Here is a 16,674-nt window from a genome sequence, read left to right as displayed (position 1 = left end):
AAATCGAATTGAGTGACTGTAATCATGAATTTCGGGCTTATAAACTCTGAATTGAGTTCTATTGTGTTCGGTCGGACCGGATCGGAGGCCGTAATTGGAGCAGCCGGAGGGAGGAGATGGGTATTATTAATCGGTCGTCCCGTTCGGCCCTCCGCACATGCCGTCATGCATCCGACCAATGGTCTAATCCCCTTCCGGGCTGCGGCGTCTAGCCTGGAGCCCATATCGACATAAATGCTTCACCCCTCACTGAGCTTCATCTAGTCTTACAATTGTTGAACTGCCTTGACCACTCCCGATTCGATAACCAACCCCTAATCCAACGAATGACCCCAGTCATTGAACGCCTAGAACAGATAGTCGAGTACCTACAACCAAGAAATATGACGTCCAAGTCCTTCTACGCAATCATCGCCGGAGCCGGTTCCGGAACAGGTAATCTACAATTCTTACGATGACGAGCCTGGATAGTAAAGCTGACGACTGAGCCAGGCCGTGCCGCTGCCGTCCGCTTTGCGCAGACCTACCCCGTTGTGCTTCTCGCCCGCAAGCCGGAGAGCTATAATGACATCGTGAATGAGATCAAGCAGTCTGGTGGCAAGGCCATTGGTATCACGGCCGATGCGACGGATGAGACCGCCATCAATGCCGCCTTTGAGACTATCAAGAAGGAATTGCCTGGTAGCAGACTCGCCGCTGCCATTTACAACGTCAACGCAGGCTTCGCTCGCAAGCCTTTCCTGGAGCTTACGAAGAAGGACCTTGACACAAGTCTAGATGCCGCTCCGTACGTGCACATGTCACCTTCGAAGCTAGTGAGCGTGCTGACCTCGGATGCAGGAAGGGCTTTTTCTCCTTTGCCCAGAAGACGCTGCCTCTTCTCTTGGACTCAGTCGCAGACTCCCCGCACCCGCCTTCTCTCATCATCACCGGCGCCACAGCCTCGCTCAAGGGCTCTGCCTACTTTGGCTCCTTTGCGGCGGGCAAATTTGCAATGCGCGCTCTGGGTCAGTCCCTGGCTCGAGAATTCGGCCCCAAGGGCGTGCACGTGGCTCATGCCATCATCGACGGAGGTATCGACACGCCATGGGGCAAGGAGTTCCAGGTCAACGACGGCGTGGAAGATGGCAAGATCTCACCGGAGGCCGTACGTGTACTCGATCTGTCTAGCTAAACTCCAAGCTAACAATTCTTCCAGATCGCCGACACTTACTGGTTTCTGCACACACAGCACCGGTCCGCCTTCACGCAAGAGGTTGACATCAGACCGTACGTTGAGAAGTTCTAAGATAGCGTGCTTGTAGCTAGGCCAAGGGGGACCTGCGCTGTAATTGAGAAGTAATCAACAGATTCAGTCTGGCGTATCTAGGGGCCTTTAGCGACCCTCATCCTTACCCTCTCAATGTGGAAGCTTTCACGATTTCGGTCCTTCATAACGTGGTATGCACGTCGCGAACGTAGTCATACTTCATTGATCTTAGGGCTGAAAAGTAGACGGTTCCGCCATGTGGCTTGGCGTCACATCCACATGGCCGCCGGATAACCTGGTCTTCAGGTGCTCGGAATCGGCCCGTTTCGTGGTGATGCTCGCCGCCTCAGGCGTGTACAATTTGGTTGTCTCGCTGGTAAAAAATTCAAGAACCAGATGCCCCAGGAGCCGCATCCGCTGCTGGAGGCAAGACGCCGCCATTGAGCACCAGCAATCGTTCCTCTTCCTTCTTCTCCCGCAGAGCCTGAGTCTCTGCGCGCAGCTTCTCCAGATTCCAAACACCGTCGTCGTCGTCGTTATCGCTGGCGTCGTCGTCGTCCTCTGTTGTGCGCCAGTTGCCGCTCTCAAACAGAGCACGACCAGTAGCTTCCTTGGCCTTCTTGGCTGCTTCCTCGGCAGCCTTCTTGTCCATGCGCTCCTTCTTCCACTTGGCGAACGACTCGGTGGTGACGGGTGTAAGGGTCCCGGTAAGTTTGTGTCGTTCGGACTCGAGGAAGTCTTCGAGGGTCAGAGTCTTGAGGGGTGACTTGTCCATCAAAGCCTTCTCGGCGGCACGCTGTTCCTTGGTCTTCAAGATGAATCTACAGGTTGTTAGGTTAGTAATGGTCTTGGGTTCTGCGTCGACTTCACTTACCCTGGTGGCAGAGCATGCTTGTATTTGCACTCGTTGCCGCCATTTGGACACACCCAGAACCATCCGTATTTGCCGTCTTCGATGGCCTCGATGAAGAACTTGCAGACCTTGTCCGTTGTTGTCTGCTGGTTTCCCTTCTTGGAAAGAACGACCGAGCGCAATTTCTCTTCGTCCCAGTCGGCGGACGTCTCTGCCTTCTTCTTCTCTTCCTCGTCCTTACGGGTATCGGTGTACAAGCTCCTCTTCTCTGTCTTTCTCTCGTCGTCTAGGTTGTGGGAAAACTTGCACTTCTTTCCCTTCTCGCAGTTGCCCTTCTTGAAGAAAATGCAAACGACAGTCTTGGGATCGACGCCAAACGGAACCTTCTGGATCTGAGCAGGCTTGTTCATGAGGAGGTCCAACTCCCTCTTCGCCTCTTCCGCGGCCTTCTTTTCTCTCTCCCTCTGCGCCTTCTCCGCCTCCTTGCGCTTTTGGTCAGCGCTGCCGCCGTTCTTCGCAGATGCGTTCATCTGAGCAATTTGCTTCTGAGCAGCACCACCCTTCTTGTTCTTCATGCCGAAGGTCTTGTCCTCCACCGCCTTGGAAGCCGACGGCTTCTTGGCAGCGCCCTTGTCATTCTTCTTGGGAGGCATCTTGGCGGGGTATTCGACGGGGTCTAGAAAACTGTGGCGGGGGCAGCCCGGAGGCTTCTGTAAGGACTGTGTCGGTCGGTTTTTGGGGGTTTTTGGAGGTCTCGATGGGAATGGTTGCCTTGATGTGTCGAGGAGGGCAGGATCCGCTTCGATCGACAGGACGCAAAAAAGTCGGCTCTCGAGAAATCCAGGCAGAGTGTGAGGCAGGATGAAGTCAGAAGTTCAAGTCACAGTGGGCGGGTCACGTGAAGGGCTTGCGTTGGTGGGGGCGGAGCGTCAAGGAGGCCTGGCTCACGCCGGGACTGGGATGCGCTACCGTCTACGTACCTCACTTACTGCGGAGGACCCAAGTCCATTGTCACTCGGCGGCAGGCCTTAGCGCGGCGAGCTCCAGTTGTCTACCTGTCCCGTTCGGCTCAACACCAACCTCAAACCCATGTGCGCGGCGCAACCATCTCTCAGCAACACGTCGTAGAAGCTGGTCAATTCGTCGCATTTCGAGTCGGAAAATCTCAGCGTAAGTCAAGAGGAACTGCTTCGTATTGCACTACCGGATGACGGAAAAAAGGAGCTGACCCATTGGAACAGTCACCCTCCAAAGCTACCCATTCTCGACGTACACCCCTATTGCTGTCGCTCAGCCAATTCCTCGTCCACCATGATTTCCGACAACGATCTCTACCGCCTTGCGATCTTCCTTGGCTCCGCAGCCATGGTATTGATCATCCTTTACCACTTCGTTGAGGTCAACTCCAAGGAAAACGACAAGACCCAAGAGAAGCCCGCCAAGGTCAAGGGCTCTTCATAAATACATGTCGGCTTACCGCCAGTCGGGACATAGAGCAAGGAACAAACAATTGATTGTACGATGATCCGCGGCGGCTTCTTGAAGTATCTGCTTTACTTCGAGCGTCGTGCGGTACAAGACGACGTCCAATTTCGAGGCATCACATCACGAGATCGGGGGATGGTAGGATGCTGCGGACAGACGATGCCGCAGAGACCCTCCATGTGTGAAAGAACTACAAGCAAAAGGCACAGCAGCGATAGAACGCTTCACGGCAGTCTATTTCATGAGACGATGGGGTCTGATATACCCGTTGCGACAGCAGATGTCGCATGGTCTACATAATTCAAGCACAAATTTGAGCATAGGAACCTTTTCGGAACTTTGACGTGACAATTACCCTGGATGACTGACAGTGTTCAGCCCCGCGGCGCGCCGCCTGAGATGGTGTTGTCAGCTGCTCCTTCGTCGACCCGTCAGCCTTATAATGCAAAAAACTGTCCCTTATTTTCGCCTGCGGGCATATGGTCAAATTGTAACGATACAGAGAAGATTAGCATGGCCCCTGCACAAGGATGACACGCTTAACCAAAGAGACTGGTAAGATTTTTTGCACATGGTAGTACCAAAATGTAGAGAAAGAAACGTCGGTTTCAACAATATAGCTTTTACACATTCTTTCCTCAAAGCTGTTAAAGCAAAACTGCCTGGGATTTGCTTCAAAGACGATTCGAACACAAAAAGTCGTCAAATTCAGAAAACTAGAGTGGTGTGGCCTTGGGCATACAATTTGAGGCCAAAATGGTGCTGCTTATCATGAACATGGGCAAGCTTGATGAGCTGGGCAAGCACTAAGAGTTGAGCTGTAGAGTTGCGCCTACACCTTACGTAAGGTCCAGCTGAAGGATGTGCGGCCTCAGATGCGGACCGTTGCTTCCTGCGCTGGGTCGGAACACTGTGAAGGCAACAGCTCAAGCGGGTCTTTCCCAATTTAGATTAGACCCATCCAATCACGCCTCCGCCTCAGGCCCCTCTTGTTTTTGTCAGGCGCGCCGCAGCCTGGTCCTGCTTGGCTCAGGCGCTCCGCTGGCAAACTGTCCCGCGTGCCTGCCTCCTTTCCCTTTTCGCCCGCGCCCGACTGTTCCATCCTCCTTCCGCAACCACTTCTCCTTTCCCAAGACAAGACTCATAAATCTCGACCACCGTCACGACCACTTCGACTTTCACATAATAATTTTTCATTCCATCGCTGCGCTACCACCATTGCTCTGCAGCTTCTGTATTCCTCACTGCTTTTTTTCCCGGACCGACCACTTCTCACAAGAAAGCTCTTCGCGCAAACTTTCAACGCGTCAAACTTAGATCCTCTCCTTCAAAACACCACGCACCGCATCGCATCGCGACCCATCGCCTGATTACCTGTCAGAAGCGACCGACCCAGCTGCGCAAATACATCGCAGCAAAATCATTTATACCCTCAAACCAACGTCCCCCAAATTCACATTCACCATGTCTGGCAAGCTTGACCAGTCTCTTGACGAGATCCTCTCCACTCAGCGTCGCTCCTCCGGCGGTCCCCGTCGTCGCTCTCAGCGCCGTTCCACTGGTCGCCCTGCGGCCGCTGCCCCAGTCGGCGGTGTTCAGAAGACATCGAAGCCTGCGCGTGCCGCCGCAAACAAGCCCAACGCCGCTAAGCCCTCGCAAGGCTCTGGTGACAGCAAGGTCATCGTGAGCAACCTGGTAAGTCGCAAGCCCGTATCGCTACCAACTCCTACTAACGTTTCCGCAGCCCAAGGATGTCTCCGAGCAACAGATCAAGGTATGTTGCCGATAAGGCTCTTCAGCCCTCGGACTTTGTTCGACCTGTCATTTCTCGCCCGTCCTCTTTCCCTACCGGCGCCGTAGCGAGATGAAACCCATGGTGGCCATTGCCACTTGCCAGCTGGAATATGTCAAGATACCGCAAGACTCCTTCCTCGATGCTGCAATTCCTGAGATATGGTGCAGAGCCCATCGGAAGTTGAGCACGCCCTGGTCGCGCAATGAAATCGTCATCTCGGGTAGCCTGGTCAGCACCTCAGAAGATTGATAGCGCAGACTGCAACAAATGGGACGTTGGTAGTCACGTCATGTTCTTTAACAGCTTGGTTCGCGAATGCTGTCCACAAAGCATAGCAAGCAACACGAGATGAAGCCCTTCCAGCGAGCACAGCAGTGAGCATCAGCGCAGTACAGGCTAGGATGGCTCCAATATCTAGCTTCACCGCTATCGATACGCCGACCTAGCATGACTCGAATTCTAGCGGGATCTGGGGGATTTGTGCGAGCGATCAATATGGCTGAAAGATGCCTATTGGCGAAAGTGCCATTGCCGACTGCTCCGAGACTAAGCTGCGACTGTTTCTTTTCCGAATTGGGGTGATACCCTTCGACAAGACGGCGACTTCGCGCGAGACGATTTGACTTTGCTGGGCATCTGTGGGGATGGACGCTGACACGCGTACTAACGCTCACTGCTCTGCTCGCTTCCATTGTCCCATGCTCCGGCGATTCTTGGATTTCTCGGTTTCTTGCCCTGCCCGGCGCGGATTTAGAAGACGACGATTGTGATTGATATACAGCGCTTGCGGATAACTAACATCGACTTCCATCAGGAGTACTTCCTCACTTCAGTTGGACCCATCAAGAGGGTAGAAATCTCCTACGGACCCAACTCCGTCAGCCGCGGCATCGCGAACATTACCTTCCGTGACGCGGATGGCGCTAGCAAGGCCTTCCAGAAGCTGAACGGTCTTCTCGTCGACAACCGCCCCATCAAGGTATGTGATACACATGATGCTGCTATTTATGAAACCGTCTAACAAATGACAGATTGAGATTGTTGTCAGTGCTTCTCAAGCTGCCAACGTCATCCCCCCCTCCAAGACTCTTGCTGAGCGCACTTCGTAAGTAGAGTATGAGCAAATCATTCCCGGCTCGACACTAACAGCTTCGCAGTCAGCCCAAGGCTCAGCCCAAGTCGGCTGCCATCAACAAGCGCAACGCCAATGCCAGCAAGGGTCCCGCTGCTGGAAATGCTCAGGCTGGCAAGAAGCCACGCCGTGCTCGCTCTGGTCGTCCCGCCAAGAAGACTCAGGAGGAACTTGACTCCGAGATGGCTGACTACTTCGAGTCTGGCAACGCTAACAACGAGAATGCTGCGGCTCCCGCCCCGGCTGCCACGAACGGCGATGCCGCCATGGAGGAGGACATCATGTAAACCGAGCTCAAGCATAAACTTGGCCTCGGATACGCCCACGAATGCCAGGTACTGAGAAAGTCGAAGAAGGACAACGCGTGGGGGCGCCTTTGATCTTTCCTTTTTGCGCGTTTCGTGAGACTCTCACAACAGAATGCTGGAAGGGGAGTAGACGAGTGGAGGCTACGGGATTCTGGCTTTGATTTTGACACGCATTGGTTTTCAAACTTACAGATTGCCTCCCCAGCCTTTCGGCTCAACCCAAAACTACCAAAATGGTGCCCTCGGTTCGAAAGAACTGACAAGGTACCGACATATACATTTGCTTCGCCCCGGTTGTTCGGTAGCAGGGCATGTACTATAACAAACCCCAAAGTCAGAGCGACTTTAATACACAAAACGCCGAGCCCCCGACATGAGTTTAAATCTGAGTGATTCTGAGAGTGATGCGAGATTCCTAAGATTGATGCCAGCAAGCGAGGCCTACGTCGGTCTTGAGTAGATGATCTGCCAAATATCATTGATATCGATGTCGCAGGGTTTTCCAGCGTGTTGTGAGACTGCAAATATTGACAGCAGGTCAGACGTCATCACGTAGGTGCCCAAAAGCATCGCCTAGGCAAGTCACAGATGAACAGAATGGGCGGAGAAAGATCGCTGAATTGACTTGATGAATCGGCCTAGTCCCCAGACGACACCATCCGCAATGGCCTAGTACAGGTAGAACCGTACAGGTAGAACCGAATACCGCCTCAGCTAAAATCCTTTGGATGAAGAGACAGAGAACAGTCATGTCTCTTCGCCGAATGCCTTGTCTCTCTCTCTCGTCCGTAACCCCCCAAAACACACATCACACATAACGTCTTTCTTTTTCATCTTGATCAAAGAGTACATTCAGGTCATGAGTCTAGAGCGTAGATTCCGCGGTCCCGCAAGTAAGAGCCGAAAACGCCTGCTGCTTTTGCCAAGGAGCTGGGCTCTGATACCGGGAAAAGTCGATCTCTCGAAGTGGGTTCGACAGGTGAAGAGGGGAATAATGAACCAGCTTATTTCTCGGCAGCCTTGCCAGCGGCCGGGGCCGCCTTATCGTCCTCCTCACCCTCCAGAGGGGGCATGTCATCGTCATCCTCCTCCTCGTCGTCGACGTCCTCCATACCCGGGGCACCGCCTCCGAGCTTGGAGAAGTCGATGCCGCCGAAGTCGCCGCCAGCGCCGCCCATGCCGGGCATGCCACCTGCAAATGCATATGTCAGCAACGTGGAAACTCGGAAATTGGAAAATCGGCGGAGAGCCCCGCCATCGCGGGGTAGAAGGGTTCGCCGTGGGGTTCGAGCTTTTTTCACGTACCCATGCCACCGAACTGGGAGAAGTCCTCCTCGCCAGCCTCCTCCTGCTCGTCCTCGTCGACCCACTTGTCGAAGTCGGTCTTGAGGAAGTGAACCTTCTTGGGCTCCTTCAGGAGACGGGGCCAGTACTCCTCCTTGAGCTCCTTCTTCTGGAGCTTGAGCTCGACGTTCTTGCCAGTGTGGTTGATTTTGCTCTCGGCGGGGTCGATCTCGGCGTAGAACTCAACGTCGAGGGCGTACGTCCGCTTCAGAGAGTCGGAGTGGCCCTTGAAGCTCAGGCCGGTGGGCTTGAGGTCGAGCTTGAGGTTGGAGGCCGGGACGTCAGGGACGGAGATGGTCAGGTAGACGAAGTTCTTGGACTCGTCGGAGGAGCTGGAGCGCTGGGCCCAGAGAACTGTTGAAGACTTGTTAGCTTGCTGCGCACACACAACGGCAAGGTCGGTAAATGGGCTGTCGGAGTTTAAGGCGCGGCGATTGGCACCTCGAATGCGACAGTCAAGTTTTGCACGTACCCTCAGGAGTTGCCGTGGTGTCGGACATTTTGGTGGTGGTGGATGTGATTCGTGTAAGGAGCTATGACGGGGGATGAGGGGTAGTTATTTTACGCGGGTGCGCAAACGTTTCGCAGATATCGCAAGAGAAGTTGCAATATAGCCTGGGAGAAGAGTTAACACACGAGGTGGTTTGTTGTTGTGACAGAGGACGACTGACTTGTGTTGTAAGGTAGGTAGGGGTGTGAAATAAGGTAGGAGCAAGATCAGAGTGTGCGGAGGGGGAGGAGAGTGGAAGCTAAGAAGGGGTTTGTGAGGCTACGGTTGGAAAAGGCTGGGCCCTGGTGTTGGGGTGAGGCCGGGGTGGGTTCCAGTTGTAGTTACCGCCTAGGGGATCACGGGCAATTGTAGAAGGCGCTCGAAAGATTTGGAACGGCAGCAGCAGGCAACGGCAGCCCACCAAGTGCCACGAGCTGTACCTACCTCCTAGGCTGGCAGTACCTTTCCTAAGCAAGTCACCTCACCTTAGGTACTCAGGTCAGTAGTGCTGCACTGGGCCGCTGCGGACCGGACCCTGGCAGGGCTGAACGCACTGTACGCTTAGGAATCCTATCCCCTCCACTCCCTTCCCCTCTTCTGGCGCGCTCTTTCCAGTTTGCTTGTCTGCCATTCATGCCCTTCCGCCTGCCAGTCAGATCCTTCACTCGCTTTTTTTTCGTCTAGGGATTCTGCGCCAGGTACCTGGCTGGAGTTCTGGACTTGCAGGCTGAGCCTCGCGCCTGCTTTTCCAGCGGCTGCCAGGTACTTCGATCTCTGGGGCGAGGCCCACTCAGCCGAAAGTACCTCCTTCCCTGCTCTTTCCCCTCTCTGCTGACGTTTGCTTGCAATTGGAAGAGGCATCTCAGTGCTGGCTGGGCGCGCAGCACTGCTGCGGTAGACTTCCAGCCCCCCTTGCAACCCCACGAAATAGGCATGGCATCGCACTGAGTTGGGTTGGCTCGCTGGACGTGCGTGTGCTTGCTGCAGCTCAGAGTGAGGCGCAACATGCGAGAAACACGGCACAAATACGAAACAGCTTTGTTTTCTGCGCTGCTCCTTTCGTCGGCGTCCACGAAGTATTCACCTGCTATTCATAAAGTGCCTTGTTGTGGTACCGTGCTGTCGGAGTACCGTTTGCTCCATCTGAGACAGAACGTGCTTGTCATCAAGCTTCATCTCGTCTTTTTTCCCATCAGATCTAAAGTGCAGTGAGATCATCGTGGATCCCCCCACCTCGAGGCCTCATTTGCTAGCATACGACATTGCCGGGCGAGGCGGATTTCCGCAGTATGTGTCCTGCCAACTTGGACTCCTCTATGTGTCCGTAGAATACCATCCGATGGAGATGTCACTTTCTGCGTCAGAACAACCCAATCCTGATATTTCTGCACTTTCCGACAGATGTGACAAGTCGACAGGATGAACTAGCACTAGCAGCAGCTGTAACCTTAGACTCAAGTTTGTTGCTTGAGCTGTCCGCCAAGCCGCCTGTTCAGAGTGAGCCGAAGGTTTCCTCGCCCCGATTGGTGATTCGCATGGTTTACCACGGACGCGCCCCGGTATTATACTTTTCCTTCTTACGCGCATACAATTTGCAGCGTCTCCACGTGACGACAATCCCCCACTACGGCCCGTATCAGTTGAGGCAGCGACCCAGGGAATGACGACACATCGCTCCCAGACCCAAGGCAGCGCTTATCGAACCCGCCAACAAACGAGGCTGGCGACAGCCCATCACGCATCCATCAGTCCCGCGCTCGCACCTACGCCTCGAAGCCGAATCTCCACACATTGACGGCGTTCACCGGCCATTGTCCGCCGCCCAGCCCATCATGGAGACCCTCAAATCGCTGTTCGTCAAGCCCGATCCGCAGCAACAGGTACGGCAGCTCTACCGCCCGACGAAACACCAAAGACACTGACCAGACTCCCCTCCTGCAGCTGCGAAAGTGCAATGCCCTCATGCGCTCCAACATCCGCAAACTAGACCGCGACATCAACCAAGTCAGACAAGTCGAGGCCAAGACGAAGCAACTCATCGTCCAAGCCGATAAGCGAGCCCAACGAGACCCCACGCGGGCGAAGCAAGCACAAAAGGAAGCCCGCGACTTTGCCCGCGAGCTCATCCGCGCACGAAAAACAAGCTCTCGACTCATTACTTCGAAGGCCCAGCTCAACAGCGTCCAGATGCAGGTCAACGAAGCATTTGCCGTGCGCAAGATCGAGGGTAGCATCCGCGCGAGCGTCGGCGTCATGAAGGACGTCAACCGCCTGATCCGACTACCCGAATTGGCCGGCACGATGCAGGAATTGAGCGCAGAGCTGATGAAGGCTGGTATCATCGAGGAGATGGTCGGCGAGAGCTTGCCAGAGGATATGGACGAGCTGGAAGAGGAGGAGGCAGAGGGCGAGGTTGACAAGGTACTCGGCGAGATCTTGAAGGACCGCATGCCCAAGGAACAGCTTCCCGCCGTACCCGTTGCACAGGAGCCCAAGCCGGTCGAGGCCGAGGAGGAAGAGGAGGATGCCGAGGCTATGATGGACCAGATGCGCAACAGGCTCGAAGCCTTGAGGAGCTAAGGGCGGCGCTTCTTTCTTCTCTGCATCTCGACACAGACGGCGTACACGGCGTTTCGGTTGCGTGGAAGGTTTTGCATGGGAAATTTTGATATAGCGTCGCGTAGGCGCTCGGCACCGAGGGGCTTGAGCCGGTTATCATCCCGGCCGCTCCGCTGAGACTCATCCGTTTGTTGTTCCCATATATCATCTACATGTTTCGTCTGGCGTTTGGAGTAGACGAGGTCGAAAGACATACAATTCATCAAGTCCTCACGAGGCTATACAAGTTGAAGATGGTCGTGGGGGCGTATTCACTAAAGAACATGCTGCCGCGACGTAAACTTTGTCAAAGATGAGATATCCGCCGCCACCGGGTCTTGTTCGTCTGGTCAACGGATTGGCTACACGTGAAGACGTGTTTTCCGGTTGAATTGGAGGATAACCATACAAGCGAATGGTGACGTGGATATCAGCGTAATAGCCAAGGCCATAGGCAACGTCGGCAGCTTTCAGTGGTAATTCATCTCGCCAGCAGAGTGATGCGCTAAATGTTATCGTTCTACGCATCTATGCTAGAAACCTCATTGCTCTCCGTCACCTCAGCGGTCACCAGTCCCTTTTTGCCAGCGTACCTAAGTTTAACTTCCCGAACCAGACTATGATTTTCTCCAAGCTCCTTCAGTGTTCCCAGATCAAGCTTCCCGGATGAAGCTCCCACTGCTGCTGCAGTAACCAGTGCAGCACTGTCTGTTGGATCGAACGTATCGTCAATCGCTACACCAGCCCTAAGTCCCTTTATTGTATACCAGCCTGAGACAATTACCAGATATGCGATAAATGGGAGCACAATAAGAAGAGATGTGAGTTGCGTATGGTGATACCCCATACGGAAAACGTTATACGTGCCGTTCACAGTGCTGCGGCCGGCTGCCTCATTTGCTGAGTAGTAGATACGCAATGTACTGCCCTCGTATTCGACGATCCCACGTAACACATCTTCGATCGCGGTTCGGTAGGAAAAGTCTCTTGAATTCTCCCCTGTCGTGTTGAGACTGAGTACAGAATCGATGAGGCCACTTCCCTGCCGTGGTGGTTGCAGTCAGTGTGCGTGTAAAGCAAATCAGCGAAGACAAGTAGAGCACGACGTACCCAGCTGGTGATTGAAATCATAAAGAGCCAGGAGACGGCCTCGGCAGTCTCATTAGGCACAGCCGAACCACCCAGCCTTTCCACAATTGTTGACGTGAAAAGGCCTGTGGTTGTAGAATAGGTTACAACGTTCTTCGTGATGATCGGTTCGATCGAACACGCCATGTTGGGGAGGGCTGAATATTTCCCAAAGGACGCCAGAAACAGCTCATACTTCTTAGTATCTTCGTCCGGCTGGCATAACGTGGGGGCCACGATACCTAGACTCGGGACAAGCCAGGTATGCGTGGAGTCACAGTAGTCGTTCTGTACGGAAAACTTGACCAACAGCATATTCGCGTTTTGGGCGGAGTTTGTTACGTTGATACTCTGAAGAGTTTCGGACTGGATGGGCGTGTCTGGTGTCTCGTGGCAAGATATTTCTGCAGAGAGACCTTGCTGTGATAGGGTATAGTTGAAGTGAGGGTACTTGGTAGTAGATGGCCACGATTCAAAACCAACGTTGCTGAAGGCTGAGATGCCGCCAAAGCCGAGGGGAAGCACACCGCCGGTCGAACCTTTGAAGAGGCTATCAACCACCCGAACGGAGGCATTCTGAGCACCAAGGGACCCTTGCGCAGCAGAGACCCCCGCGGAAATACAGGCGACTGGGTCGTCTGCAAACGGGCAAGTCGGGAAGTTGATAGACCCAAGGGATGAATTGTAGGTATATCGTGTGCATCCGTAGATCTTTCTCTTCGGTATCCTGTCTGCATCTCTCAAGTTATACCATTCTAAGAATTCAGGGGCCGTGAAGTCAACCTCATCACCAAGTATAGCCTCACTTACGAGGATACTAGTGGGGGTGAGGAGTGTCGTGAAGGCCGTTGTGAGTGTTAAAGCGACAAGCCAATTAATCACCGTAAATCCAGACAGCAGAGCGCGTTGAGAATCGAGGAGGGGCTGTTCGTTTGCACACTTGTTCCATCCTAATTTCGGTGAGTGAGCTGTTTGACATGATTTCCAGAGAGGATATACCTTCAATTGTAGAAAGAGTGGCCCCTGATCGTGCTCTTTGTTTAGACATGAGAATCAGTACACCCTTGAGCAAGAACATAAAAACAGCCGCGAGAACAGAACCGCAGGCTGTCCATATAATGGTGCTGATCTTCGGGTTGGCAAGCAACCACTGTCCAAAGTCGAAAGGGTATAGAAGGGGACTCTGAGCACCTAGAACCCAGAAAGTAACAGATAAAGCGCCCAAGACAATAATCAGAGAATTGTAGATAAAGTACCAGAGGTGCGCATTTGTTGTGGGCTTGCGCAAAAGAGCGTACTTCGTCTCACTCTCTGATTTGATGCGGTGTCGTGAGCGGGCCATCTCGACGGCGTCAGTCTTTGCGCATGCGTAGTGTCTCGGGTGATAACATTGAGTGCACTACTATATATGGTAATGTATGATATGGCAGCGAGTGTTGTTGACCATTTCATGTGCTCGCAGGCTGCTTATGTCCATACTGCCACCCGTCAAGCTGCAAAGGAGTGAGCGGACTTTGCCCATTGCCATTCGGGATTTTCAAGGCTGAAAACTTCAAGGCCCTGGCAAATTGGCATCTTCTGATAGCGGGTCTTACATGCAGATTCAGGCAACATCATGCAAGCATCTTGGCACAGCCTGCTCCGATGTTGGCGCTTCCACAGCCTGATTTCCAACCGACCTTGTCTGTTCACAACCGAGAATGATCTTGTTGTCACTCTAGCTCGACTCGCTCGAGCTTGCGCAAGGTCTTGAACCGATGGTTCTGCCAGCACGGAAACTCGAAATTCCAAAATCAAAATCTAGCGACAGGTTTGTAGGCTACAGCGATGTAGATTTCGGTTCGACTGAGGTATGCAGAGTTGTAAGTATGCTATCCTAGGAAGATAATTGCGAAAAGGTTGCTACCGCAAGGCTCCAGACGCCCCGTTGGCCTTTAAAGCTCCTGGCTGGGTTCTATTCAAGGATGCTCTTCACACGCATGGCCTGCACCTCGCTGCGCCCGCTGTCTCTACACAGAACGAGTGACTTGTAGTCTGCCTTGCTGACCAGTCTTTGCACACATCCCCCCTGCTTTCACTGGCCTGCCAGGTTACTTCGAGGCTTCAGTATTTGACATCCTAGTTGTCCCCTTGTCGGCACAGGATCGCCCCCAATCATCGTGCGCATCTCAGCTCGGCGTAAGTTGTGCTTTTAAGGCCTGACGAGGCCTCGTGCCCTGCGTCCCAATACATTTATCTGCCTTCCCCTCATGGCCGCCGGTGTGATCAAAATGAATATCTTCTTCTCTCTTTGAACTACCTGCAACGGAGTCGATACGCAGCCGAAACCCAAACTAAGCTGCTGTATCAAAAACGTCAAAATGCCAACCGCAACACTCGCATCGCAATATGCCATCACCAACATCGGCCCCCTAACGACCGTATTTACGGTACCAACAGCTTGCGCAACTCGTTCGCCTGATCTTTGGCTCGCCGATCAAGATAGGTTTGTCACCGATCGCGTCGCCGTCCACTATAAACAATCATGTGGTATTGCCAGCCAGGGCACATGTATTCCTTCAGGCCAAAAGATGGACGCGGCGTACTCCTCGGCCAGTATCAAAGGGAATTCTGTCTTACCTACGATCGCCTACTTCTCTCCGGCTAGTCTGTGTCCTGATGCGTACACCACTGTTGGATCGGCCTTCAGGGGCGATGATGGAAATATCACGTCTTCTGGAGTCTTCGCGCCACCTGTTGTCCCGAAGACCGTCTTTGGAGGGGGTACACTAGGGCAAAGTCCGCGATTAAGTGTGTTGATGGAGGTGCTTGAAGAAGGCGAGACGGCTGTTCTATGCTGTCCTGAGTGAGTTACACATTTGGCATCTTGGACAAACGCAGCGAATTTTCAACTAACAAGACACAGGAGATACATCGTTGGCAAAAACGGTGGCTGTTTCTCATCCGTTCAAGACTCGGTGTACGGCGAGAAGACCGCTTGCCCAGTAGCTTCAAAGAACGGTGATTTCGGCGCTTTCATGCGGGCCATCACCTACAACGGTACAGCTGTCACGACTGGCAGCTTTGTGTCCTTCGGGCCAATCAGTCGACCCTCGACGAATATAGTACCTTCGATCACAGAGACCATCGAGCTCAAGCCCACAGTAGCTCCTAACACGGAAGATGTCCCTTCCACTCCGAAGCCGTCTCCGGTCCCCGAAAGCGAGCCCCCTGCCCCCTCAGTTCCCTCAGTCATAGAAACGCGGCCCGTCATAGAGACTACAGATCTCGAGCTCGCACCAGCTTCCACCACGGATGGTGCCTCCTCCACTGCAACGTTGTCTCCGGTGACCGAAGGCGAACTTCCCGTGTCCTCCGTGTCTCCAATCACGGAAACACCAAGCATCAGAACCAAACTTTCTGATCCATCGTTGTCATCTATCGCCGAGAGCATAGAGAGCGCGTCGTCCGTCGCCCCAACATCTTCGGTCACGGATGACGTGTTTGCCGTCGCGTACAAGCCGGCGGTCACAATGGTTTACAACCGTAATGGTGAGGGAGCGGGTAGCGGTGGCGGCGACGCTACGGCAACGGAGACCGCATCCAATGCGGCATGTAGAATGAGGATGACTACTGCGGGAGGTAGTGCTGGGATTTTGGCTATGGTGTGGACTCTGGCAGCCTTAGCTGGTTTTGCGATTGCTTTGCCTCATTAGGGTACCCTTTCGTACAAGAAGCGACTTAGATGTTGAGGGGTAACCAAAATAGGCCGTGTGGCTGAAAAGTCTCTTAGAGAAGTAGGAGACATCTAGACGATGCGTTTACCTTAATAATTTCAGATATGTCAGGAGATATACCAAAGCTAACTAACATTCTCAAGTTAACTATAATTCAATAAAAAGGCTTAGACATTATGTCATGTTACACTTGAATCTAGAGGAATTTGTTTCTGTTTTCATAATATCTTGGCCTCATCTCAACTTCCTCACAGCTTCAATGTTTATCTAGTCGATTACTTCATCAGAAGTAGATATTATCTTGCAGCAAACTCTCTTATACGCCTCCTTAATGGGTTCACCAAGTTTCCTCACGTTAAGCCCAAATAGAATTAGATAATTCGTATGATATCAACTATCAGGAAAATTTTCTGACACAGGTGATATGCATCTCGACAACGCCTGGAGGGGTTAACTCCTCCACATACGAATTTTACTCCGCAACTATGAGCGCCGGTAAAAGACCCGATATACCATTCAAAGTCACCAACAAATCATGCTGTCAGTACTGCATGAGCCTATGAGTGGGGTTGAAGT

The 16,674-nt window shown here is 53.1% G+C and overlaps 7 protein-coding genes across 7 annotated transcripts; 5 read left to right on the top strand and 2 right to left on the bottom strand.

The window, feature by feature from the left end:
- Positions 1-383: 383 nt before the first annotated feature.
- Positions 384-1,288, top strand: CGCS363_v003029 (putative oxidoreductase; the record flags this gene model as incomplete). The annotated part of the gene is made up of 4 exons (XM_036634878.1): positions 384-435; positions 493-787; positions 841-1,147; positions 1,199-1,288. 4 exons carry the CDS (start codon positions 384-386, stop codon positions 1,286-1,288), a joined length of 744 nt encoding a protein of 247 aa, XP_036499793.1.
- A 346-nt stretch (positions 1,289-1,634) lies between these two features.
- TMA46 (Translation machinery-associated protein 46) lies at positions 1,635-2,755 on the bottom strand (the record flags this gene model as incomplete). The annotated part of the gene is made up of 2 exons (XM_036634877.1): positions 1,635-2,070; positions 2,124-2,755. 2 exons carry the CDS (start codon positions 2,753-2,755, stop codon positions 1,635-1,637), a joined length of 1,068 nt encoding a protein of 355 aa, XP_036499794.1.
- A 208-nt stretch (positions 2,756-2,963) lies between these two features.
- On the top strand, positions 2,964-3,499 carry CGCS363_v003027 (uncharacterized protein; the record flags this gene model as incomplete). Its single annotated transcript, XM_036634876.1, has 3 exons — positions 2,964-2,987; positions 3,231-3,272; positions 3,344-3,499. The coding sequence occupies 3 exons, from the start codon at positions 2,964-2,966 to the stop codon at positions 3,497-3,499; spliced, it is 222 nt and encodes a 73-aa protein (XP_036499791.1).
- Positions 3,500-5,051: 1,552 nt separating this feature from the next.
- On the top strand, positions 5,052-6,801 carry mlo3 (mRNA export protein mlo3; the record flags this gene model as incomplete). Its single annotated transcript, XM_036634875.1, has 5 exons — positions 5,052-5,282; positions 5,332-5,361; positions 6,197-6,361; positions 6,414-6,487; positions 6,540-6,801. The coding sequence occupies 5 exons, from the start codon at positions 5,052-5,054 to the stop codon at positions 6,799-6,801; spliced, it is 762 nt and encodes a 253-aa protein (XP_036499792.1).
- A 1,025-nt stretch (positions 6,802-7,826) lies between these two features.
- On the bottom strand, positions 7,827-8,666 carry wos2 (the record flags this gene model as incomplete). Its single annotated transcript, XM_036634874.1, has 3 exons — positions 7,827-8,014; positions 8,128-8,520; positions 8,639-8,666. The coding sequence occupies 3 exons, from the start codon at positions 8,664-8,666 to the stop codon at positions 7,827-7,829; spliced, it is 609 nt and encodes a 202-aa protein (XP_036499789.1).
- Positions 8,667-10,488: 1,822 nt separating this feature from the next.
- On the top strand, positions 10,489-11,236 carry VPS24 (Vacuolar protein-sorting-associated protein 24; the record flags this gene model as incomplete). Its single annotated transcript, XM_036634873.1, has 2 exons — positions 10,489-10,536; positions 10,598-11,236. 2 exons carry the CDS (start codon positions 10,489-10,491, stop codon positions 11,234-11,236), a joined length of 687 nt encoding a protein of 228 aa, XP_036499790.1.
- Positions 11,237-14,742: 3,506 nt separating this feature from the next.
- Positions 14,743-16,077, top strand: CGCS363_v003023 (uncharacterized protein; the record flags this gene model as incomplete). Its single annotated transcript, XM_036634872.1, has 2 exons — positions 14,743-15,227; positions 15,288-16,077. 2 exons carry the CDS (start codon positions 14,743-14,745, stop codon positions 16,075-16,077), a joined length of 1,275 nt encoding a protein of 424 aa, XP_036499787.1.
- Positions 16,078-16,674: the final 597 nt, after the last annotated feature.

This window comes from Colletotrichum siamense (genome assembly GCF_013390195.1).
Source record: "Colletotrichum siamense strain Cg363 chromosome Unknown KSG_Cg363_contig02, whole genome shotgun sequence".
NCBI classification, from domain to species: Eukaryota; Fungi; Ascomycota; class Sordariomycetes; order Glomerellales; family Glomerellaceae; genus Colletotrichum; species Colletotrichum siamense.
Note: the sequence above shows the minus strand (reverse complement) of the source record. Positions and strands in the feature narration are given on the sequence as shown.